The sequence below is a fragment of the Podarcis vaucheri genome, assembly GCF_965113315.1.
Source record: "Podarcis vaucheri genome assembly, chromosome: W".
NCBI lineage: Eukaryota > Metazoa > Chordata > Lepidosauria > Squamata > Lacertidae > Podarcis > Podarcis vaucheri.
The window spans coordinates 727,130-752,700 of NC_138757.1; the positions used below are offsets into that span (position 1 = coordinate 727,130).

General features: G+C 44.4%; 1 protein-coding gene across 1 annotated transcript in view; it reads left to right on the top strand.

Moving 5' to 3' along the window:
- LOC309523387 (putative helicase senataxin) overlaps positions 1 to 25,571 on the top strand; it is a gene marked incomplete at its 3' end in the record, with an annotated part of 60,354 nt that overhangs the window by 10,842 nt on the left and 23,941 nt on the right. Inside the window, exons 2-3 of the mRNA XM_082207161.1 lie at positions 21,377 to 21,581; positions 24,510 to 24,619. Of these exons, the coding sequence (XP_082063287.1) occupies positions 21,428 to 21,581; positions 24,510 to 24,619 (264 nt within the window). The 5' untranslated portion in view covers positions 21,377 to 21,427. The remainder of the gene's footprint in view (positions 1 to 21,376; positions 21,582 to 24,509; positions 24,620 to 25,571) is intronic.

Below are 25,571 nucleotides of genomic sequence, written 5' to 3' on the forward strand. Positions count from 1 at the left end.
CATAGCCATTAGAGGGCCATGAAAATTTGTGTCCCAGGCTTTTTAGACTCATCTAAAAAGCCTTCATGGATCACTGCCTTGCCGTGGCGAAGGGGCTTGAATAACTCAGAGAAGCTATGAGCTATGCCGTGCAAGGCCACCCAAGATGGACAGGTCATAGTGGAGAGGTTTGACCAAACGTGATCCACCTGGAGCAGGAACCGGCAAGCCACTCCAGTATCCCTGCCAAGAAAACTTCATGGACAAAGACAACAGGCACATAAAAGTTATGATGCTGGAAGATGAGCCCCTCAGGTCGGAAGGCGTCCAAGGAAGAGGAATGCTACTGAGGAAGAGCGGAGGACAAGTACAAGTAGATTCAGAGCTGATGAAGCGGCTGGGCCAAAGCCGAAAGGACGCTCAGTTGCGGATATGCCTGGAAGCGAAAGGAAAGTCCAATGCTGTAAAGAAAAGTATTGCATAGGAACCTGGAACGTAAGAACCATGAACCTGGGTAAGTTGGATGTGGTCAAAATGAGATGGCAAGAATAAATAGTGACATCCTGGGCATCAGTGAACTAAAATGGACGGGAATGGGCAAATTCAGTTCGGATGACCATCATATCTACTACTGTGGGCAAGAATCCCGTAAAAGAAATGGAGTGGCCCTCATAGTCAACAAAAGAGTGGCGAAAGCTGTACTGGGATGCAATCTCAAAAATGATAGAATGATCTCGATACGAATCCAAAGCAGACCTTTTAACATCACAGTAATCCAAGTTTATGCACCAACTACTGGTGCTGAAGAAACTGAAATTGAGCAATTCTATGAAGACTTACAACACCTTATAGAAGTGACACCAAAGAAGGATGTTCTTCTCATTATAGGGGATTGGAATGCTAAAGTAGGGAATCAAGAGATAAAAGGAACAACTGGCAAGTTTGGCCTTGGAGATCAAAACGAAGCAGGGCAAAGGCTAATAGAGTTCTGTCAAGAGAACAAGCTGGTCATCACAAACACGCTTTTCCAACAACACAAGAGACGACTCTACACGTGGACATCACCAGATGGGCAGCATCGAAATCAGATTGATTATATTCTCTGCAGCCAAAGATGGAGAAGCTCTATACAGTCAGCAAAAACAAGACCTGGAGCTGACTGTGGCTCAGATCATCAGCTTCTTATAGCAAAATTCAAGCTTAAACTGAAGAAAGTAGGAAAAACCACTGGGCGGGTAAGATGCAATCTAAATCAAATCCCTTAAGAATACACAGTGGAAGTGAGGAACAGGTTTAAGGATTTAGATTTGGTGGACAGAGTGCCTGAAGAACTATGGATGGAGGCTCGTAACATTATACAGAAGGCAGCAACGAAAACCATCCCAATGAAAAGGAAATGCAAGAAAGCAAAGTGGCTGTCCAACAAGGCCTTACAAATAGCGGGGGAGAGAAGGCAAGCAAAATGCGAGGGAGATAGTGAAAGATACAGGAAATTGAATGCAGATTTCAAAAAAAATAACAAGGAGAGACAAGAACGCCTTCTTAAACGAGCAATGCAAAGAAATAGAGGGAAACGACAGAATGGGAAGAACCAGAGAGCTGTTCAAGAAAATTGGAGATATGAAAGGAACATTTTGTACAAAGATTACCATAATAAAAGACAAAAGTGGAAAGGACCTAACAGAAGCAGAAGACATCAAGAAGAGGTGGCAAGAATACACAGAGGAATTATACCAGAAAGATATGGATGTCTTGTACACCCCAGGTAGTGTGGTTGCTGACCTTGAGCCAGACAGCCTATGGCAAGTTCTTAAAGAACTGGGAGTGCCTCATCTGTCTCCTGAGAAATCTCTATGTGGGACAAGAAGCTACAGTTAGAACTGGATATGGAACAACTGATTGGTTCAAAATTGGGAAAGGAGTACGACAAGGCTGTGCATGGTCTCCCTGCTCATTTAACTTATATCCAGAATTCATCATGCGAAAGGCTGGGCTGGATGAGATTGCCGGAAGAAATATAGAATCATAGAATGTTTGCTCCATTTGGTCTATGACATTTGGATGATCATCTTCATCAGTTGATAGACTCCTATCTTCAGGGGCACTGTCTCCCTCCCCCACATTAGTCAGTTTAAAGCCCTCCTCATGAGGTTTCTGATATTTTTGGCAAAAACATTCTTCCCAACCGTTGTGAGGTGCAGCCCATCGCTTGCCAGAAGTCCATCTTCAAGAAACTGCAGTTCGTGATCTAAGAATCCAAACCGTTCCTGTTTACACCATTTGTGAAGCCAGCTGTTCACTTCCACTATTTTCCCCTCTCTCCCTGGGCCACGTCGTTCAACTGGGAGGACAGATGAGATGACAATTTGTGCATTTAATTGCTTCAATTTCCTGCCGAGAGCCTCGTAGTCTCTTTTGATCTTCTGGAGGCTATTGCTTGCAGTGTCATTGGTTCCCACATGAACCAAGAGGAAGGGGTATTTGTCAGTGGGTTTTATGATTCCTTGCAGTCGTTCAGTTACATCTTGGATCTTAGCCCCGGGGAGACAGCACACTTCCCGAGACATCTTGTCAGGCCCACAGATCACTGCTTCTGTTCCCCTCAGTAGGGAATCCCCTATCACCACTACACGCCTCCTCTTAGGTTTGGTCGGGGTTCTTCCGTGAGCTGTCCGTTCCAAGGTCGCCTGCACATTCCCTGAGGACTGACTTTGCTGCTCGTATTCATATACCTGATCGACTGTAATGAGGGAGAGATCCTCAAATGGAGTCTGCTCTTCGTCTTCCATGCTAGGGGAGAGGACCTCAAAGCGATTGTGTATTTCTAAACAATCAGAGCGAACCCTGGGCCTCCTACTTCTTTGAGTTTCTCCATATATCTGGCTCCTGTGTTGGTGAACTAGCCTCCTTCTCAGTGGTGTCCCCTGTCTCCTCCTTGGTGGAGACGGTGTTCTCTGTTGCTTCCAAGAAGAGCTCCAGCTCTCTAATTCTTTGGAGCGTAGCTACACGTTCCTCCAGTTGCTGGACTTTGTCTTTTAAGAGGGCAATCAACATGCAATTGCTGCAGGTAAAGCTGCCTGCAACCTTTGGCAAGATGGCAAACATTGCGCAGGAACCGCAGGCGACTGCAGCTGTTCCCTCCCCCTCCATCTTGAGAACGTGTCGTTGGGGGTGGCTACAGCGGTCCTCCATCATAAAAAGCGTGAAGACAGGACAAATAACTCCCCCCACAAAAAAACCTAGGTCTCCTCCAACAAACGTTTGAGACTAGCTCCCCTAAATCTAAAAGATGGATCAAACTACCCTGCAAGCTCTGATAAGCTCCTCCAACAGCTAATCACCTGCCTCAACAGAAATCCTGCCCCCTCTGACCTTTGCACAGGGAGAACAGCTAATCAGCCACAAAGAAACACACACACACACACACACGAAAACCCTTTTTGCTCCTTCTTCAACTGCTGCCCTGCAAGCTCAACTGCTGCCCTCAACAACCTCAGATATCAGGTTACGTACGCTTCAGGTTATTGACTCCGCTAACCCAGAAATAGTGCTTCAGGTTAAGAAGAAGAAGAAGAAGAGTTTGGATTTGATATCCCGCCTTTCACTCCCCTTCAGGAGTCTCAAAGCGGCTAACATTCTCGGACTTCCGGAGGCGGTGCGAAACGGCAATGGCGGTCCTCCTCAGTCTCTGAAGAGGGGCTCCGCGGAAAAGGGTCGTGCGCTGCGGCACAGCGACGACCCATCCAGAAAAACCACGGGTAGAGTGAGCCCGTGGCCGTGGGACTCGGCGGGCACCAGGAGCGACCCCAGAAACGGTGAAGGGGCCCCGGAACGTGGAAGGGGAAGCGGTGCTGTGAGTTCATCGCTCTTTCCGCGGAAGCGAAGCCGCGCGGCTGCTGCTGATGAGCGCTGTCCTTTCTTTCTGAAACATCAGGCTCCAAAACTACATACTCGTGAGTAAGGACTACAAGAATCTTTTTGGGACTAAAACTTTTAAATTCGGCTAAAAACGGGAGACGAGAAACAGGAAGTCCGTCTTCCGACTCTGCTTAAAGATCAAAGCAAAGACCTGACAAGCGAGAAGCGCTTTGAAAGGGAGTTTAAAAAGAAGTTGTTTTTCTTTGTACAAAGCTTGAACTGGCTATCTAGAAGGGCAAAGGATTAGTTTGGTGTAAATTGACTGGATCTGAACCGAAATCTCTCCTCTATTGAGGGGATTATAAAAGCTTAAAATCCGAATCGCTGGGCTGTCAGGATACAAAGAACTGTCAAACTGCAGAAATTGTATCAGATGGAACTGCTACTGTTGAGCGCTGGTGGATACAAGTAAGAAACTGTTACTTGCATCTCTATTGTAACTTTGTTTATTTTGGGGAAACTCTGCAACTTAGAATCATAGAATCATAGAATCGTAGAAACATAGAGTTGGAAGAGACCACAAGGGCCATCGAGTCCAACCCCCTGCCAAGCAGGAAACACCATCAGAGCACTCCTGACATATGGTTGTCAAGCCTCTGCTTAAAGACCTCCAAAGTAGGAGACTCCACCACACTCCTTGGCAGCAAATTCCACTGTCGAACAGCTCTTACTGTCAGGAAGTTCTTCCTAATGTTTAGGTGGAATCTTCTTTCTTGTAGTTTGGATCCATTTCTCCGTGTCCGCTTCTCCGGAGCAGCAGAAAACAACCTTTCTCCCTCCTCTATGTGACATCCTTTTATATATTTGAACATGGCTATCATATCACCCCTTAACCTCCTCTTCTCCAGGCTAAACATGCCCAGCTCCCTTAGCCGTTCCTCATAAGGCATCGTTTCCAGGCCTTTGACCATTTTGGTTGCCCTCCTCTGGACACGTTCCAGTTTGTCAGTGTCCTTCTTGAATTGTGGTGCCCAGAACTGGACACAGTACTCCAGGTGTGGTCTGACCAGAGCAGAATACAGTGGCACTATTACTTCCCTTGATCTAGATGCTATACTCCTATTGATGCAGCCCAGAATTGCATTGGCTTTTTTAGCTGCCGCGTCACACTGTTGGCTCATGTCAAGTTTGTGGTCTTTAAAGAGACCACAACTCTTTAAACTTTAAAGAGACAATGAAGGCTTCTCTGTGACTTTTTCTTTCGGACTGCTGGATTAATGGCGGAAAAAGTTCCTTCCTTCCTTTGAATTACAGGGAAGCTCCCTCTAGTGGATTTGGGACTAATAAGTCTCTGGGAACTGTATTTTATTTGGATTATCTCCTTGGTGGTTGTTTATATTTTGGACTGTCTTTCCCATGGGATCTACAATTTGACCTTGACACATAGACAGCTGTGGAATGAGTGGCACAGGGAAAACAAGGGCCGCGAAGACGAAAGCAAAACAAACTGTACAGCAATTGTTACAGTCAACGTTAACTGTTCAGCCACGTAGATCATCTGTCCCTACTGTTTTAGCATTGCAAGAAAGAGAAACTGCTCAGCCAGCCCAAGAGCCAACTTCAGAGGATATGGCTTCAGGAGGGACTGACCCAATTTCTAAACAAATTTTGGAACAGTTGGCAGCTTTAAATACAAAATTTGATCAAGTTACAACTACTATTAATAAACTGACTGATCAGGTTTCCCAAAATACACAAGTAATTGGGAACCTTCAAACAACAATTTCAGAAAATCGTAAATTGGCTGAGCAAGCGAACCAAAAAGCAGAACAAGCTAACAAGAAGGCCGAGGAAGTACAAAAGGAAGTAAGGCCACTATGCAGGCAAATTAATGAACAGCAGGCCTATCTGTCTATGGTGGAATTGAAAAATCGGGAAAATAATCTTAGATTGAGAGCAATTCCAGAACTTGGACAAGAAGATTTGATTGGTTATTTGACATCAGAAATATCAAAGTTCTGGGGTATAGAAGAAGATAAGGACTTTAAAATTGTCACCGCTTTCAGATTGGGAAGATTGGTGAGGAAGGACAGATCTAGAGATTGCCTGATCATTCTGAGATCCAGGCAAGAAAGAGATAAAATCCTAGGCTTACATTTTAAAAAATCACTGGTGATTCAGGATAAGAAAGCAGAAATCTACAGAGACATCCCGAAACAACTTTTGGATTTAAGAGCTACATATACAGATCTAGCAAGACTATTGAGAAACAACGCAATTCCCTATAGGTGGGAGTTCCCCCAAGGACTATCTTTTAACTTTAAAGGAAAGAAGGTTAAAGTTAGAACAGCAGAGGACCAACAAAAGTTTTTACACGACTACGGAGAGGACCTTCAGAAGGGAATAGCAGGAGTTTGGCCGCCACCTCCGCCTGATCCAACACCTGTGCCAGCTCCGGACGAAAAAGAAGACACATCCCTACAAGACTTATAGATTGAACCAGGATGTCTCTGCAGCTCCTTAGTTGGAACATAAATGGCGGGAATTCCCCGGAAAAAAGAAGAAGGATCTTTCATATATTGTAAAAAGAACAATTGGAGATTATCTGTTTGCAGGAAACACATGTGACTAGGCTCCACAGGAAAGTGTTAATTAATAAAAGATTAGGCCAAGAATTCATCTCATCAGACAAAGTCAAGAAAAGAGGCGTAGTGATCTATGCAAAGGAGAACTTGTCACCGAAATTTTTATTTAAAGATGAACAAGGAAGAATTTTGGCAATTGAGGTACAAACACAAGGAGAAAAAATTTTAATAGTTGGAATTTATGCACCAAATGAGGGGAAATCGGAATTTTACAGGAAGCTGCATGAGACAATGCTGGACTATCTGGACTATACTAACATTATTATGATGGGAGATATGAATGGGGTGGTCTCTACTTACATGGACAAGTCACAGAACCAAAATTTAACCAAGGATGGCAGACTACCTAAGACTTTCTTTGAACTAACTGACAATATGGATTTGATTGACATTTGGAGGACAAAGAACCCCTTAGGCAAAGAGGGAACATTCTTTTCTGAGGCCCATCTGTCATGGACACGAATCGACCAAATATGGACAACTAGAGGGCTGGCTCCGAAGACCAGAAAAGTGGAAATCTGCCCAAAAACCTGCTCCGACCACAACGCTATGAAAGTGGAATTGAGACTTACTCCAACCGGTTCCTTCAGATGGAGAATGAATGACGCCCTATTGAGAGACCAGGAGATTGTAAAGAAGGCCCAAAAAACTTTAAAAGACTACTTTGAAATCAACCTGAATACTGCGGTGGAAAAGAGAACAATCTGGGACGCAAGCAAAGCGGTAATGAGAGGGTTTCTGATACAACAGAATACGATCAAGAAAAAACTCTGGAATGGAAAAAGGGATAAGATATTAGAGAAGATAAGAGACGGTGAGAAAAATTTGAGACTAAAACCAAAATCTAAAGAGATTCTAAGAGAAATTAAGTTCTATCAAGCACAGTATGCGAAATTGATAAATCAAGAAGTGGAATGGAAAATTAAACAAATGAAACAAAGATCATTTGAATCGGCGAATAAATGTGGGAAACTGCTAGCATGGCAGTTGAAAAAAAGACAAAAATTGAACTTTGTTACCAATCTAGAGGTAGAAGGGAGAAACATTCAGAAACCAGACGAAATTAGAAAGTGTTTCCAGAGATATTTCAAAACTCTTTATACGCAAGGGCCTCAGGAAGCGACTGAGATAGACCAATTTTTAAAAGCTAACGGACTACCAAAACTATCTCAGGAAAAGACAACAATTTTGAATTGTAGAATAACTCAACAGGAAATCGAGGGTGCCATTCAGAATATGCAACTTGGCAAATCTCCAGGCCCAGATGGACTTACCTCCAAGTACTATAAGGTATTAAAAGACTATTTGATACAACCATTAATGGAGGTTTGCAACCAGATTATGGAGGGGAAGAAGACACCGGAAACGTGGAAAGAAGCTTTCATCACTTTGATACCCAAATCGGAAACTGAAAATACTCAACTTAAGAACTACCGTCCCATCTCACTCCTAAATGTGGATTACAAAATTTTTGCAGATATTTTGGCAAGTAGACTTAAAAAAGTGTTAAATGAAGTAATTCACAAAGACCAGGCAGGCTTTCTCCCAGGTAGACATTTGTTTGATAATACCAGGAACATTATTGATATTTTGGAACTTTTGCAAACTAACATTAATACTAAAGCAGTGTTAATTTTCATTGATGCGGAGAAGGCCTTTGACAATATCTCTTGGAAGTTTATGAAGAAAAATTTGGAAGGGATGGGAGTGGGACGGGGGTTTGAAAATGGTATAGAAGCAATTTACTCAGAGCAAAAAGCTAAACTGATAGTGAACAATGTGGTGACAGAAGAGTTTAAAATGGAAAAAGGAACACGACAGGGGTGCCCCCTATCCCCTCTTTTATTTATTTCAGTCCTGGAGGTGCTTTTGAACATGATTAGGGAGGACCGGTTGGTACGAGGAATACAGGTCGGAGTGAAACAATATAAACTGAAAGCCTTTGCAGATGATTTGGTTGTAACATTACAGGAGCCAGAATCTAGTACAAAAAGAGTTTTAGAACTGATTCATGAGTTTGGTTGGGTAGCGGGATTTAAGTTGAACAAGCAAAAAACCAAGGTTTTGGGGAAAAACTTGACACCTTCAGAAATAGATGGGTTTCAGAAGGAGACAGAACTAAGTGTGGTAAAAAAAGTGAAATACCTTGGGGTTCACTTGTCTGCTAAAAATTTGAACTTATTTAGAGACAATTATGAAAAATGTTGGTCGGAAATTTAAAAAGATTTGGAAATTTGGTCAAGATTGAAACTTTCCTTGTTGGGTCGAATTGCAGCTATAAAAATGAATGTATTGCCGAAAATGTTATTTTTATTTCAGGCCCTACAGATTGTGGACAGAGTGGAATGTTTTGGTAAGTGGCAGAAGGATATATCTAAGTTTGTTTGGCAGGGCAAAAAGCCCCGGATAAAGTTTAAAATTTTAACTGATGCGAAAGAAAGAGAGGGGTTTGCCCTGCCAGACTTGAGATTATATTATGAAGCAGCGGCCTTCTGCTGGATGAAGGATTGGTTACTCCTTGAGAACACTGATGTCCTAGATCTGGAAGGGTTTGACAATGCTTTTGGTTGGCATGCATATTTGTGGTACGACAAGGCAAAGGTTCATAAAATGTTCAAAAACCATATTGTCAGAAAAGCAATATTTATGGTCTGGACAAAATATAAAGACTTATTAGAAGGTAAGACTCCGAGGTGGCTATCACCAGCAGAGGCCAAGGCCTGGAAAAAACCCAATATGGAGGTTGGTTGGCTGAAATATGAGGAAATTATAGAAAAAATTGGAGAAAATTGGAGATTGCAGAGTTATAAAAAACTAAAGACTAGGGTGCAAAACTGGTTCCATTATGCTCAAATACAAGAGGTTTTTAAGTTGGACAAAAAAATAGGCTTCCAGGTGGAAAAATCGAAATTAGAGACAGAATTGTTAGAACCAAAGACTAAGGTACTTTCGAGAATGTATAACTTGCTGCTTAAATGGAACACTCAGGATGAGACAGTCAAATCAGCAATGATAAAATGGGCTCAAGACATTGGGTACAACATTATGTTTGAAGACTGGGAAAGGTTATGGACCACTGGTATGAAATTTACGGCATGTAATGCCTTGAAAGAGAATATTATGAAAATGATATACAGGTGGTACATGACCCCAGTCAAGCTTGCTAAGATATATCATTTGTCTGACAATAAATGTTGGAAATGTAAGGAGGCTGAAGGGACATTCTTTCACCTCTGGTGGACTTGCCCAAAAGTGAAGGTCTTCTGGGAAATGATTTATAATGAGTTAAAAAAGGTGTTTAAGTACACCTTCCCCAAGAAACCAGAGGCCTTTCTCCTGGGCATTGTTGACCAGAAGGTGTCAAAGAAGGACAGAACTTTTTTTATGTATGCAACAACAGCAGCAAGAATACTTATTGCAAAATATTGGAAGACACAAGATTTGCCCACACTGGAAGAGTGGCAGACGCAGTTGATGGACTATATGGAATTGGCGGAAATGACTGGCAGAATCCGGGACTTGGGAGAAGAAACAATGGAAGAGGACTGGAAAAAATTTAAAGACTATTTACAAAAATATTATAAGTTATATGAATGTTAAAAGTTCTGTACGATCTGAAGATTTTGCTTCAGCAATAAGATTCGGTATATGGGAAATTAAGTTACAAATATGAAAGGACTAATGTTTAAAGTAATATTATACTTATTTTAAAGTAAAGTAATTAGATAATAAGTATCTTAAACATAAAATATAACCACTTGAAAGTACAAAGGAATGCATGAAACAAGGAAATAATTTGCTGACATCTTTATTGTAAAGAATGCAGGGTGTGGGAGATGTGGGGAAGTCCAGTTGGTTATGAGAAAACATTCAGGAAAGATGGTTTTTTCTGTTTTTTCTTTTTTCTTTTCTTTTCCTTCTCTCTTATTGTTATTTCTTTATATTGACTGTACACTTGTATCTGAAAAAGCAATAAAAATTTTTTTAAAAAAACAAAAAAAACACAAAGCGGTTAACATTCTCCTTTCCCTTCCTCCCCCACAACAAACACTCTGTGAGGTGAGTGGGGCTGAGAGACTTCACAGAAGTGTGACTGGCCCAAGGTCACCCAGCAGGTTAAGAACTTTGCTTCAGGATGAGAACAGAAATTGTGCTTCGGCAGTGCGGCAGCAGCAGGAGGCCCCATTAGCTAAAGTGGTGCTTCAGGTTAAGACCAGTTTCAGGTTAAGAACGGACCTCTGGAACGAATTAAGTACTTAACCCGAGGTACCACTATACAGGGCTGAGATGCTTCCTTTCTCCCAACAGCTTCACGGGCCCAGAGTGTTCCTGATAAGCATCACCAGTCTCCTCCTCAAAATACCCAAACAGAGAGACAGTCTTTAGACAGTCAGGGATTTGAGGTTAGAGTAGGAAAAGGTTTTTGGTTGCTGCACTTCTGCATTGTTACTTGATTTAAGTTTTGGCCCAGTATTTAGTTCTAGTTTTTCTGGTATACTGCTGCATTATTTCCTCTTTCTAGTCCCAGCTTTTGCCTTCTCTTTGAGAGAAGATAGAATTTAATGATTTCAAACACCCATCCCTTCATTATTTTGTTGCTCAGTCTAACTTTTGAGCTGCCATCCTGTGTTGGGGATTGGCTTAGGAACAGTTGTATTTCATTTTTTTTCAGTCTCTCTTTTCTCATTACAGAAGTCAGGTTAATTTTGTTTTTTGATTTCATTTTGTTTCCTTTGTTCTCTGGTGATGCTCAGACAAAACTATTTTCACTTTTAAAGCTATTTTTTACTCTAATGTATTAACTGGATTAATTTTCCCTGGGCTTCCTTTGCTGGATTGATTTAAACTTCTGCTTTGAATAGTTAGCTGTTTTTCTTTTTCTCCCTTTGGAAACCTAATATACTTTTAGGGGGGTGGTGGAGGAGGAAGGCCAGGAGCAGAATTGTCTCAGCAATAACTAATTTTGCCTGCTCTAATCAATGCATGTCACCATATGCTTTAATACAGTTTTATTTCACATTTAATTCACAGGCTAATTATTGTACTCTTCTTTTCTGTGAAGATGCTGTTCCTTAATTTTTCTTACCCCTAAATTTCATTGGGCTGTAGCCAATGTTAGTCCCACTCAGAGTAAACCCATTGAACTTTATGAACATGACTGGTGTACATTAATTTAAATGTGTCTACTCTGAGTAGAGTGAAGTCAAGTGGGCCTTAGAAAGCACTGCAAATAACAAGGCCAGTGGAAGTGATGGTATTCCAGCTGAACTATTTAAAATTTTAAATGATGATGCTGTTAGGGTGCTACACTCAATATGCCAGCAAGTTTGGAAAACTCATCAGTGACCAGAGGATTGGAGAAGATCAGTCTACATCTGAATCCCAAAGAAGGGCAGTGCCAAAGAATAATAATAATAATAATAATATAATAATAATTTTTTATTTATACCCCGCCCATCTGGCTGAGGTTCCCCAGCCACTCTGGGCGGCTCCCAATCAGTGTTAAAAACAGTACAGCGTTACATATTAAAAACTTCCCTGAACAGGGCTGCCTTAAGATGTCTTCTGAATGTCAGGTAATTATTTATCTCTTTGACATCTGATGGGAGGCCGTTCCACAGGGCGGGCGCCAGTACCGAGAAGGCCCTCTGTCTGGTTCCCTGTAGCCTCACTTCTCGCAATGAGGGAACCGCCAGAAGGCCCTCGGCGCTGGATCTCAGTGTCCGGGCTGAACAATGGGGGTGGAGACGCTCCTTCAGGTATACTGGGCCGAGGCCATTTAGGGCTTTAAAGGTCAGCACCAACACTTTGAATTGTGCTCGGAAACGTACTGGGAGCCAATGCAGATCTTTCAGAACCGGTGTTATGTGGTCCCGGCGGCCACTCCCAGTCACCAGCCTAGCTGCCGCATTCTGGATTAATTGCAGTTTCCGGGTCACCTTCAAAGGTAGCCCCACGTAGAGCGCGTTGCAGTAGTCCAAGCGGGAGATAACTAGAGCATGCACCACTCTGGCGAGACAGTTCGCGGGCAGGTAGGGTCTTAGCCTGCGTACCAGGTGGAGCTGGTAGACAGCTGCCCTGGACACAGAGTTAACCTGCGCCTCCATGGACAGCTGTGAGTCCAAAATGACTCCCAGGCTGCGCACCTGGTCCTTCAGGGGCACAGTTACCCCATTCAAGACCAGGGAATCCCCCACACCAACCCTCTCCCTGTCCCCCAAAAACAGTACTTCTGTCTTGTCAGGATTCAACCTCAATCTGTTAGCCGCCATCCATCCTCCAACCGCCTCCAGGCACTCACACAGGACCTTCACCGCCTTCACTGGCTCTGATTTAAAGGAGAGGTAGAGCTGGGTGTCATCTGCATACTGATGAACACCCAGTCCAAACCCCCTGATGATCTCTCCCAGCGGCTTCATATAGATATAAAAAAGCATGGGGGAGAGGACAGAACCCTGAGGCACCCCACAAGTGAGAGCCCAGGGGTCTGAACACTCACCCCCCCCACCACTTTCTGGACACGGCCCAGGAGGAAGGAGCGGAACCACTGTATGACAGTGCCCCCAGCTCCCAGCCCCTCAAGACGGCCCAGAAGGATGTTATGGTCGATAGTGTCAAAGGCCGCTGAGAGATCCAGCAGAACTAGGAAACAGCTCTCACCTTTGTCCCTAGCCCGCCGGAGATCATCAACCAGCGCGACCAAGGCAGTTTCAGTCCCATGGTGAGGCCTGAATCCCGATTGGAAGGGATCCAAATGGTCCGTTTCCTCCAGGCGTGCTCCAAAGAATGCTCCAACTACCGCACAATTGCACTCATTTCACACGCTAGCAAGGTTATGCTTAAAAATCTACAAGGAAGGCTCAAGCAGTATGTGGACCAAGAACTCCCAGAAGTGCAAGCTGGATTTCGAAGGGGCAGAGGAACCAGAGACCAAATTGCAAACATGCGCTGGATTATGGAGAAAGCTAGAGAGTTCCAGAAAGACATCTACTTCTGCTTCATTGACTATGCAAAAGCCTTTGACTGTGTCAACCACAGCAAACTATGGCAAGTTCTTAAAGAAATGGGAGTGCCTGATCACCTCATCTGTCTCCTGCGAAATCTCTATGTGGGACAAGAAGCTACAGTTAGAACTGGATATGGAACAACTGATTGGTTCAAAATTGGGAAAGGAGTACGACAAGGCTGTATATTGTCTCCCTGCTTATTTAACTTATATGCAGAATTCATGCGAAAGGCTGGGCTGGATGAGATTGCCGGAAGAAATATCAACAACCTCAGATATGCAGATGACACAACCTTGATGGCAGAAAGTGAGGAGGAATTAAAGAACCTTTTATTGAGGGTAAAAGAGGAGAGCGCAAAATATGGTCTGAAACTCAACATCAAAAAACGAAGATCATGGCCACTGGTCCCATCACCTCCTGGCAAATAGAAGGGGAAGAAATGGAGGCAGTGAGAGATTTTACTTTCTTGGGCTCCATCACTGCAGATGGTGACAGCAGCCACAAAATTAAAAGACGCCTGGATACAACCTACCGTAATTTTCGCTCCAAAACACACACTTTTTTGCTGCTAGAAAGTAAAGGAAAATGCCTGTGCGTGTTACGGAGCAAATGCACGGATCGGAGCCATGGCTGCCGTCAGTCAAGCAAAGCGGGAGCCGCTTACACGCTCTACGAGGCTCTCACTTTGCTTGCTTTAAAGCGACCTGGAGCAGGGGAGGAGGGAGGGAAGGAGAGCCATGGCAGCAAAGCCGGCAGCAGCCGCTTACACGGGAGGAGGGACAGACGCTAAGCAAAAGTCCGCGCGCTCTCTAAACAGAGCAATGAGGCTGCAGAGGGACTGCAGGAAAGATAAAATTTAAGCAACCAGCAGCAAAATAAAACCAACCTTGAGCTCTGAGCCAGCGCAGTGAAAACCAGGAAGTAAAAAAAAAGGCTGGGGAGGGCATGAGGGAGAGGGGAAAACTTCGTCTCAGCTGATCGGCTGGGACGGAGCAGCTTGTTTTCAGGCAGGATAGATTTGAGCATTGTCTGGGTCCTAGTGCCCCTACCGCTTTTTTGTGCTCCATTCTATTGCTGCTGGTGGCTGCTTATTGTTCAGGCTGCAAGGAGGAGCGCTTTTACACAGCTAATGGCGAATCCCCTGCAATCCAAGTCCTCCTCACTTGCTCAAATCTATTCTGCCTCAAAACAAGGAGCGGAAGGAAAAGGCTGCAAACTGTTAAATGGAAAAAACCCCAGGCACAGGGCAAATACCTTAAGTATACCTTTAAAGCAACAGTGCTCTTTCCCTCCCTCCTCCCCACTCAGCTCCCCAAAAAGCTCCTTCTCCACACCCCCCATGCGTGCTCCTTGTCCCTTGAGTTCTTTTCCTTCCCTGCCCACTTAAAACGTGGTTACAAAGCACGGATCCACATGGATCCTCAGGATTTTTGCACTGGGTCACCCCAAATTCACCATCAGATCACATAGCATTTCCATGGCTACAGCCTGCACCAAAAAACACACACGCACCCACTGTTTCATGGGGCCGCAATGGCGCAAAAACGTGGTTACAAAGCATGGATCCACATGGATCCTCAGGATTTTTGCATTGGGCTACCCCAAACTCACTGTCAGATCACATGTCTGTGGCCACAGCATGAACCATAAAAATCATACATCCACTGTTTCGTTTAGAATATTTTTTCCTTGTTTTCCTCCTCTAAAAACTATGTGCGTGTTATGGTCAGATGCGTGTTATAGAGCGAAAAATGCGGTAATTATGCATAATGTACTTTTGCTTTCTTTTATCCTATATAATTCCTTGTGAGTTATACTTCTATAGCCAAGAAGCTTGAATGCAGTCAATTTTTATCTGTTGTGGTGTCTTTATATATATATATATAAAATAAATGATTCTGATTTATTCCTTCTTAAAACTGATGTGTTCTCTCTGGTTGTTGCCACTTGACCATTTAAGGCTTTTAAACAGAGATCTTCCTCAGTCTGCATCTCTATTGGAATAGCTTTTAGATCTTTTAATTATTTTATCACTTGTGTGTTTGGTGCCCTGGGTTCCTTTTGGGAGGAAGAGGGGGATATAAATTTAAAAAATAATAATCTACAGATTCATAGAATCATAGAATCATAGAATCATAGAGTTGGAAGAGACCACAAGGGCCATCGAGTCCAACCCCCTGCCAAGCAGGAAACACCATCAGAGCACTCCTGACATATGGTTGTCAAGCCTCTGCTTAAAGACCTCCAAAGTAGGAGACTCCACCACACTCCTTGGCAGCAAATTCCACTGTCGAACAGCTCTTACTGTCAGGAAGTTCTTCCTAATGTTTAGGTGGAATCTTCTTTCTTGTAGTTTGGATCCATTGCTCCGTGTCCGCTTCTCTGGAGCAGCAGAAAACAACCTTTCTCCCTCCTCTATGTGACATCCTTTTATATATTTGAACATGGCTATCATATCACCCCTTAACCTCCTCTTCTCCAGGCTAAACATGCCCAGCTCCCTTAGCCGTTCCTCATAAGGCATCGTTTCCAGGCCTTTGACCATTTTGGTTGCCCTCCTCTGGACACGTTCCAGTTTGTCAGTGTCCTTCTTGAATTGTGGTGCCCAGAACTGGACACAGTACTCCAGGTGTGGTCTGACCAGAGCAGAATACAGTGGCACTATTACTTCCCTTGATCTAGATGCTATACTCCTATTGATGCAGCCCAGAATTGCATTGGCTTTTTTAGCTGCCGCGTCACACTGTTGGCTCATGTCAAGTTTGTGGTCAACCAAGACTCCTAGATCCTTTTCACATGTACTGCTCTCAAGCCAGGTGTCCCCCATCTTGTATTTGTGCCTCTCATTTTTTTTGCCCAAGTGCAATACTTTACATTTCTCCCTGTTAAAATTCATCTTGTTTGTTTTTGCCCAGTTCTCTAATCTGTCAAGGTCGTTTTGAAGTGTGATCCTGTCCTCTGGGGTGTTAGCCACCCCTCCCAGTTTGGTGTCATCTGCAAATTTGATCAGGATGCCCTTGAGTCCATCATCCAAGTCGTTGATAAAGATGTTGAATAAGACCGGGCCCAAGACAGAACCCTGTGGCACCCCACTAGTCACTCTTCTCCAGGATGAAGAGGAACCATTGATGAGCACCCTTTGGGTTCGGTCAGTCAGCCAGTTACAAATCCACTGAGTGGTAGCATAGTCAAGACCGCATTTTACCAGCTTCTTTACAAGAATATCATGGGGCACCTTGTCAAATGCCTTGCTGAAATCAAGGTAGGCTACATCCACTGCGTTCCCTTCATCTACCAGGCTTGTAATTCTGTCAAAAAACGAGATCAGGTTAGTCTGACATGACTTATTTTTCAGAAATCCATGCTGACTATTGGTGATCACAGCATTCCTTTCTAGGTGCTCACAGACTGTTTGCTTAATGATCTGCTCCAGAATCTTCCCTGCTATTGATGTCAGACTGACTGGGCGGTAATTATTTGGGTCCTCTCTTTTCCCCTTTTTGAAAATAGGGACAACATTTGCCCTCCTCCAGTCTGCCGGGACTTCGCCTGTTCTCCAGGAATTCTCAAAGATGACTGCCAGTGGTTCTGAGATCACATCTGCCAGTTCTTTTAATACTCTTGGATGCAGTTCATCTGGCCCTGGAGACTTGAATACATCTAAACTAGCCAAATATTCTTGTACTATCTCCTTAGTTATTCTGGGCTGTGTTTCCTTTGCTGAATCATTTGCTCCAAATTCTTCAGGTCGGGCATTGTTTTCTTTATCGGAGAAGACTGAGGCAAAGAAGGCATTGAGTAGTTCAGCCCTTTCTGTGTCCCCTGTTTGCATTTCACCATCTTCTCCTCTGAGTGACCCCACAGTTTCTTTGTTCTTCCTTTTGCTACGAACATACCCATAAAAGCCTTTTTTGTTGCTTTTAACCTCTCTAGCAAGCCTGAGTTCATTCTGTGCTTTAGCTTTTCTGACTTTGTGTCTACATGTGCTGGCTATTTGTTTGAATTCCTCTTTGGTGGTTTCCCCCCTTTTCCATTTTTTGTACACATCCTTTTTTAATCTTAATTCAGTTAAAAGTTCTTTAGATAGCCACCCTGGCTTCTTTAGGCACCTTCCATGTTTCCGTCTCATTGGTATTGCCTGACGTTGTGCTTTTAGTATCTCCCTCTTAACAAACTCCCAGCCATCATGAACTCCCTTTCCTTTTAGTATTGTTGTCCATGGGATCTCACCCAGCACTTCCCTAAGTTTTATGAAGTCGGCTTTCTTAAAGTCAAGAAATTGAGTCCTAGTATGCTTGGCTGCTCCTTTCCGCTGTATAGTAAACTTCAGAAGAGCATGATCACTCGCGCCTAATGATCCTTCCACTTCTACCCCACTAACCAGGTCATCAACATTGGTTAGGACCAGATCTAAAATGGCTGTTCCTCTTGTTGCTTCTCCCACTTTCTGGACAATGAAGTTGTCTGCAAGGCCAGTGAGGAATCTGTTTGACCTTATGCTCTTGGCTGAGTTTGACGTCCAACAAATATCTGGGTAATTGAAGTCCCCCATTACTACTACCTCCCTTCCTTTTGCATGCTTGGCCATCTGTTCCAGGAAGGCATCATCTATGTCCTCCGTTTGGCTTGGGGATCTATAGTAAACTCCCACAATGAGGTCTCTGTTATTCTTCTCTCCCTTAATTTTGACCCAAATGCTCTCACTTTGGCTTTGAGGATCTAAATCTTGGATCTCTTCACAGGTATACACATCCCTGACATATAACGCCACTCCTCCTCCTTTCTTGTCTGGTCTGTTTCTCTGAAATAGATTGTATCCCCCCATTATTACATTCCAATCGTGGGACTTATCCCACCAGGTTTCAGTGATGCCTATTATGTCATATTTAGTTTGCTGTACCAAGAGCTCAAGCTCATCTTGTTTATTTCCCATGCTTTGCGCATTAGTGTACAGACATTGAAGTCCATTAATCATTCCCCCGTGTCTCTTATTTAAGGATTTTTTCCTCCCACCACTAGGTCCGTGTGCTGTTTTCTCCATTTGGTCTATGACATTTGGATGATCATCTTCATTAATTGATAGGCTCCTACCTTCAGGAGCACTGTCTCCCTCCCCCACATTAGTCAGTTTAAAGCCCTCCTGATGAGGTTTCTGAGATTTTTGGCAAAAACATTTCTCCCAACCGTTGTGAGGTGCAGCCCATCACTTGCCAGAAGTCCATCTTCAAGAAACTGCAGTCCGTGATCTAAGAATCCAAACCGTTCCTGTTTACACCATTTGCGAAGCCAGCTGTTCACTTCCACTATTTTCCCCTCTCTCCCTGGGCCACGTCGTTCAACTGGGAGGACAGATGAGATGACAATTTGTGCATTTAGTTGCTTCAATTTCCTGCCGAGAGCCTCGTAGTCTCTTTTGATCTTCTGGAGGCTATTGCTTGCAGTGTCGTTGGTTCCCACATGAACCAAGAGGAAGGGGTATTTGTCAGTGGGTTTTATGATTCCTTGCAGTCGTTCAGTTACATCTTGGATCTTAGCCCCGGGGAGACAGCACACTTCCCGAGACATCTTGTCAGGCCCACAGATCACTGCTTCTGTTCCCCTCAGTAGGGAATCCCCTATCACCACTACACGCCTCCTCTTGGGTTTGGTCGGGGTTCTTCCGTGAGCTGTCCGTTCCAAGGTCGCCTGCACATTCCCTGAGGACTGACTTTGCTGCTCGTCTTCATATACCTGATCGACTGTAATGAGGGAGAGATCCTCAAATGGAGTCTGCTCTTCGTCTTCCATGCTAGGGGAGAGGACCTCAAAGCGATTGTGTATTTCTAAGCAATCAGAGCGAACCCTGGGCCTCCTACGTCTTTGAGTCACGTTTCTCCATATATCTGGCTCCTGTGTTGGTGAACTAGACTCCTTCTCAGGGGAGTCCCCTGTCTCCTCCTTGGTGGAGACGGTGTGCTCTGTTGCTTCCAAGAAGAGCTCCAGCTCTCTAATTCTTTGGAGCGTAGCTACACGTTCCTCCAGTTGCTGGACTTTGTCTTTTAAGAGGGCAATCAACATGCAATTGCTGCAGGTAAAGCTGCCTGCAACCTTTGGCAAGATGGCAAACATTGCGCAGGAATCGCAGGCGACTGCAGCTGTTCCCTCCCCTTCCATCTTGAGATCGTGTCGTTGGGGTTGGCTACAGAGGTCCTCCATCATAAAAAGCTTGAAGACAGGACAAATAACTTCCCCCACACAAAAAAACACCTAGATCTCTCCCAACAAACGTTTGAGACTAGCTCCCCTAAATCTAAAAGATGGATCTAACTGCGCGCGTCGCTAGGCGCGCGCCGCTGCCCTGCAAACTCTGATAAGCTCCTCCCACAGCTAATCCCCTGCCTCAACAGAAACCCTGCCCCCTCTGACCTTTACACAGGGAAAACAGCTAATCAGCCACAAAGAAACACACACACACAAGAAAACCCTTTTTGCTCCTTCTTCAACTGCTGCCCTGCAAACTCTGATAAGCTCCTCCCACAGCTAATCCCCTGCCTCAACAGAAACCCTGCCCCCTCTGACCTTTACACAGGGAAAACAGCTAATCAGCCACAAAGAAACACACACACACAAGAAAACCCTTTTTGCTCCTTCTTCAACTGCTGCCCTGCAAACTCTGATAAGCTCCTCCCACAGCTAATCCCCTGCCTCAACAGAAACCCTGCCCCCTCTGACCTTTACACAGGGAAAACAGCTAATCAGCCACAAAGAAACACACACACACAAGAAAACCCTTTTTGCTCCTTCTTCAACTGATGCCCTGCAAACTCTGATAAGCTCCTCCCACAGCTAATCCCCTGCCTCAACAGAAACCCTGCCCCCTCTGACCTTTACACAGGGAAAACAGCTAATCAGCCTCAAAGAAACACACAGACACAAGAAAAACCCTTTTTGCTCCTTCTTCAACTGATGCCCTACAAACTCTGATAAGCTCCTCCCACAGCTAATCCCCTGCCTCAACAGAAACCCTGCCCCCTCTGACCTTTACACAGGGAAAACAGCTAATCAGCCTCAAAGAAACACACAGACACAAGAAAACCCTTTTTGCTCCTTCTTCAACTGATGCCCTACAAACTCTGATAAGCTCCTCCCACAGCTAATCCCCTGACTCAACAGAAACCCTGCCCCCTCTGACCTTTACACAGGGAAAACAGCTAATCAGCCAGAAAGAAACACACACACACAAGAAAACCCTTTTTGCTCCTTCTTCAACTGCTGCCCTGCAAACTCTGATAAGCTCCTCCCACAGCTAATCCCCTGCCTCAACAGAAACCCTGCCCCCTCTGACCTTTACACAGGGAAAACAGCTAATCAGCCACAAAGAAACACACACACACAAGAAAACCCTTTTTGCTCCTTCTTCAACTGATGCCCTGCAAACTCTGATAAGCTCCTCCCACAGCTAGCAGGGCAGCAGTTGAAGAAGGAGCAAAAAGGGTTTTTCTGCCTCAACAGAAACCCTGCCCCCTCTGACCTTTACACAGGGAAAACAGCTAATCAGCCACAAAGAAACACACACACACACACACACACAAGAAAACCCTTTTTGCTCCTTCTTCAACTGATGCCCTGCAAACTCTGATAAGCTCCTCCCACAGCTAATCCCCTGCCTCAACAGAAACCCTGCCCCCTCTGACCTTTACACAGGGAAAACAGCTAATCAGCCACAAAGAAACACACAGACACAAGAAAACCCTTTTTGCTCCTTCTTCAACTGATGCCCTGCAAACTCTGTTGTTTTCAGAGTTGTTTTCAGATTCTGTTGTTTTCAGCTGGTGTCTTCTTAGGACAGCAGAGTCAGTTGCTCTCTCTGTTCTAGAATTTTATAAGGTTCCCCCCCCCCAATTGCAGATCCTGTGCAAGCTTGAAATCACTCGCCTTATTACCCACTTTGAGAAATCAATGCAGGAGGAAGATGACAGTGACCTCTTCATTGTAGACAAAGATGGGGAAACGCAACTGTGCCATTATACGGATTCCAACTTTGAGGAGAACCTCAGAGTGCCATTGTTGGAAATGCTGAAGTACCCCTACCTGTTACTTCATGAACGTCTCAGTGAGTATCTGGTGGCACCTGAACATGATCCAGTTCTCCCCCTGCATTAGTAGTTCAATAAAAGCAGCTATGGAAAGTCTTCTCAGAATACAGCTGGAGGTGATATGTTGACTGGGATTTGTTTTTTTGTTTTACTATCCCCCCCCCAAAAAAAAACCTATTACAAAAGGAGTATTATTTTTATTTATAGAATATATGTTCTGCTGCTCATCTAGGGTTGTCACCTTTGGTTGGGCAAAATATGGGACTGGGGAGGGGGGCTAAAATTACTTTACCTGATGCAGAATGAAATGACTTCAAAGCAATCAATCAATGTTATTACGGCAAACAGGCAGCATACTAAACCAGAATTTCTGCATAATTCTCTACATAAGCAATAAAAATGATAAATATGGGGTTTAACAATCAATATACTAATTGAATGTACTTAAAAAGTGTGTTTAGAGGAATAAAATACCATAAAAGTTTAAAAGAATAGGAGTTTTAACTAAGAACTGTAGCGGTTTATAACATTTTATGCAGCTGTGTAATCTTTTGCTTTCTTTGACTTATGGCTGTTGCATAAAATCTAGTTACATTTCCAATGCTGGTCATACTCATAGGGAAGACCCAATGAAATTTATAGATCTAAGTTAGCAATGCACATTAATTTCAATGACTCATATCCTCCACACATGCTGAATTTCTGCCTGTCAGATGAATGGTAAATGTAGAACCCCAGCCAAAGAAAGAAAGAGAGCAACAAATTCTGTTTCTCTTCCTAACGGAGCTTTGCCTCCAACGTCCCTTTCTATATAGCTGCCAATGCCAATTCATTCACACACACACACACACACACACACACACACACACACACACATGCCTCATAGTCAGACAAGTTCATCCAACCACTAGGGTTACATCTTTTCTTGTCACATATTTGTTAAAAAGCTTTCATGTGTTATCTATAGGCATTCATAGAATCATAGAAATGTAGACCTGGAAGGGACCCCACTGTTCTTCCTCAGCTAGCAAAATGTACAGTGGTACCTCGGGTTAAGAACTTAATTCGTTCCGGAGGTCTGTTCTTAACCTGAAACTGTTCTTAACCTGAAGCACTACTTTAGCTACTTTACTGCCGCTGCGCCGCCGGCATGCGATTTCTGTTCTTATCCTGAAGTAAAGTTCTTAACCCGAGGTACTAATAATATTATAATAATAACTTATTATTTATACCCCGCCCATCTGGATGAGTTTCCCCAGCCACTCTGGGCAGCTTCCAATCAAGTGTTAAAAACAATACAGCATTAAATATTAAAAACTTCCCTAAACAAGGCTGCCTTCAGATGTCTTTTTTAAAGAGAAGATAGCTGCTTATTTCCTTCACATCTGAAGGGAAGGCGTTCCACAGGGCGGGCGCCAGTACCGAAAAGGCCCTCTATTTGGTTCCCTGTAACCTCACTTCTCGCAATGAGGGAACCACCAGAAGGCCCTCGGCGCTGGATCTCAGTGTCCGGGCTGAACGATGGGGGTGGAGACGCTCCTTCAGGTATACTGGACCAAGGCCGTTTAGGGCTTTAAAGGTCAGCAACAACTCTTTGAATTGTGCTCGGAAACGTACTGGGAGCCAATGCAGATCTCTCAAGACCGGTGTTATGTGGTCCCGGCGGCCACTCCCAGTCACCAGTCTAGCTGCCGCATTCTGGATTAATTGCAGTTTCCGGGTCACCTTCAAAGGTAGCCCCACGTAGAGCGCATTGCAGTAGTCCAAGCGGGAGATAAGCAGAGCATGCACCACTCTGGCGAGACAGTCTGTGGGCAGGGAGGGTCTCAGCCTGCGTACCAGGTGGAGCTGGTAGACAGCTGCCATGCATACAGAATTGACCTGTGCCTCCATCGACAGCTGTGAGGACTCCAAAATGACTCCCAGGCTGCGCATCTGGTCCTTCAGGGGCACAGTTACCCCATTCAGGACCAGGGAGTCCTCCACAATAGCCCGCCCCGTTCCCCAAAAACAGTACTTCTGTCTTGTCAGGATTCAACCTCAATTCATTAGCCACCATCCATCCTCCAACCGCCTCCAGGCACTCACACAGGACCTTCACCGCCTTCACTGGTTCTGATTTAAAAGAGAGGTAGAGCTCGGTATCAGTAGAGCTGGGCACTATTTCTGGGTTAGCGGAGTCTGTAACCTGAAGCTTCTGTAACCCGAGGTACCACTGTATTGGGCAAACCAAGTCCTGCCTATTTAAACAGACAGGAATAGCTTCCCTAAGCAGGTCACCATTTGGAGTTTCACCATTTGTCTAGAGGAAAGTAACTCAGTTATAGCGATTCTGCCAGTCTCTGCTTCCTCTTCCTCCATTTGTAATCTAAGGGGTAGCAAGGTTGGTCTGCAATACAGGGGTATAAGAAGTGCTGGAAAAAATGATGACTTTTAAAAAATCCCACAACCAGTTCTAACAATTGTAGGCGACATGTGCCATCATAAAATATGCATTTAGTTCTGTGTGTGAGAAGGGTGGGGGGAAGCATCTTTCAAAAACAATTAATTGGCAGGATTAATAGAGGACACCAGGATTAACAGAAGACATCAGTGATCACTTGTATTCACACAGACCAGAGCTGCTGCTTTTGGGACAAAACACTAATAATAAAAAGGTAGTGGATCAAAACAAAGAAAGCCCCCTTCCCCAAATGCCTGACCATGTGATTCATTTTGCAAACAAAACAAAGCGAAGCTAAACACACTCCTTTCTGAACTTCATGAAAAGGCGAGTCAGGTATCTCCCTTAAGACGCTTTATAGGATAAAACCATCTGCATAGTGACTGTTCCTGTTCTATGATTCTTTGAGGATGACTTTCATCTTATGCAGGGATCATTTGCCTTCATATTATGGTGGTTCCAACAGCCCTAACATTTGGCGTTCTCTTTTTTAAATTGTTAGGTGAGCTGTGTGTGGAGGCTCTTTGTAAAATGGAGGAAATCAACTGCTCCTACCAGGTGGCTGGGAAACACCCTGGGATCTATCTGCTCATGGTACATCCTAATGAAGTGGTGAGCTGCTTTAATTTCCTTTTTCCGGTTATTCTTTTCTTCCTTTTCAGTTTTGCTACGTAGGATTAAGCTGTCCTAAACAGATGACAGATGAAATAGATCCTCCTTGACACAGTGCACAGTTAAACTATGGAACTTGCTCCCACACAGTGGCATGTGGTCAATGGACATGGGGGACTAGGCTAGTCCCCTAAATCAGAGGTTTTCAACATGTGTGCCTTCATAGTCTGAAGCAGGTTTCTGAACACTCATCCCCCAACACCACTTTCTGGACACGGGCCAGGAGGAAGGAGCAGAACCACTGTATAACAGTGCCCCCAGCTCCCAGCCCCTCTAGACGGCCCAGAAGGATGTCTTGGTTGATGGTATCAAAGTTTGCCCTGCGCCTTTGGGGGAAGCAGCCAGCGCCTGCGCGCCCAGCCTGAACCCATCCCAGGGTGGTAGATTACTGCCAGTTTTTTATATTGGATCGTAGATCACAGCCTACTTGAAGATAGACATGCCTGCCCTAGGATAACCAAACTAGGTGTCTCCAGGAGAACATCTGCTACGACTTGAAGCAGCTTGGGCAGGGAATCCTTGGTGCAGTGGGGAAGTTGGTACACCAAAAGAAATCCTGTACTGCCCCTATTGCCCAACTTCCAGAACATGCACTCAGTAAACTGGGTCTTCCCAATAGGACGCCCGGTGTACGCTAATGACTTCCTAAAAATCACTGCAACCCCCCCTCCCCACCCATATGACCTGGGTGGCTGTGGGTAAGAGAAACCTGGTGGACAAGCAGCGGCAAGGACAGGCCCATCTGCTTCATCCAACCAAGTCAGGTTACACATGCCAGGTCAAGTCCTCCATACTGGAGTAGATAGATGGGCCTGTTAGAACACGCTTCCTGCAAAAGGATGGTTGCTTCAAGATTGCATTACTACAATGCACTCTGTGTGTGACATTCCTT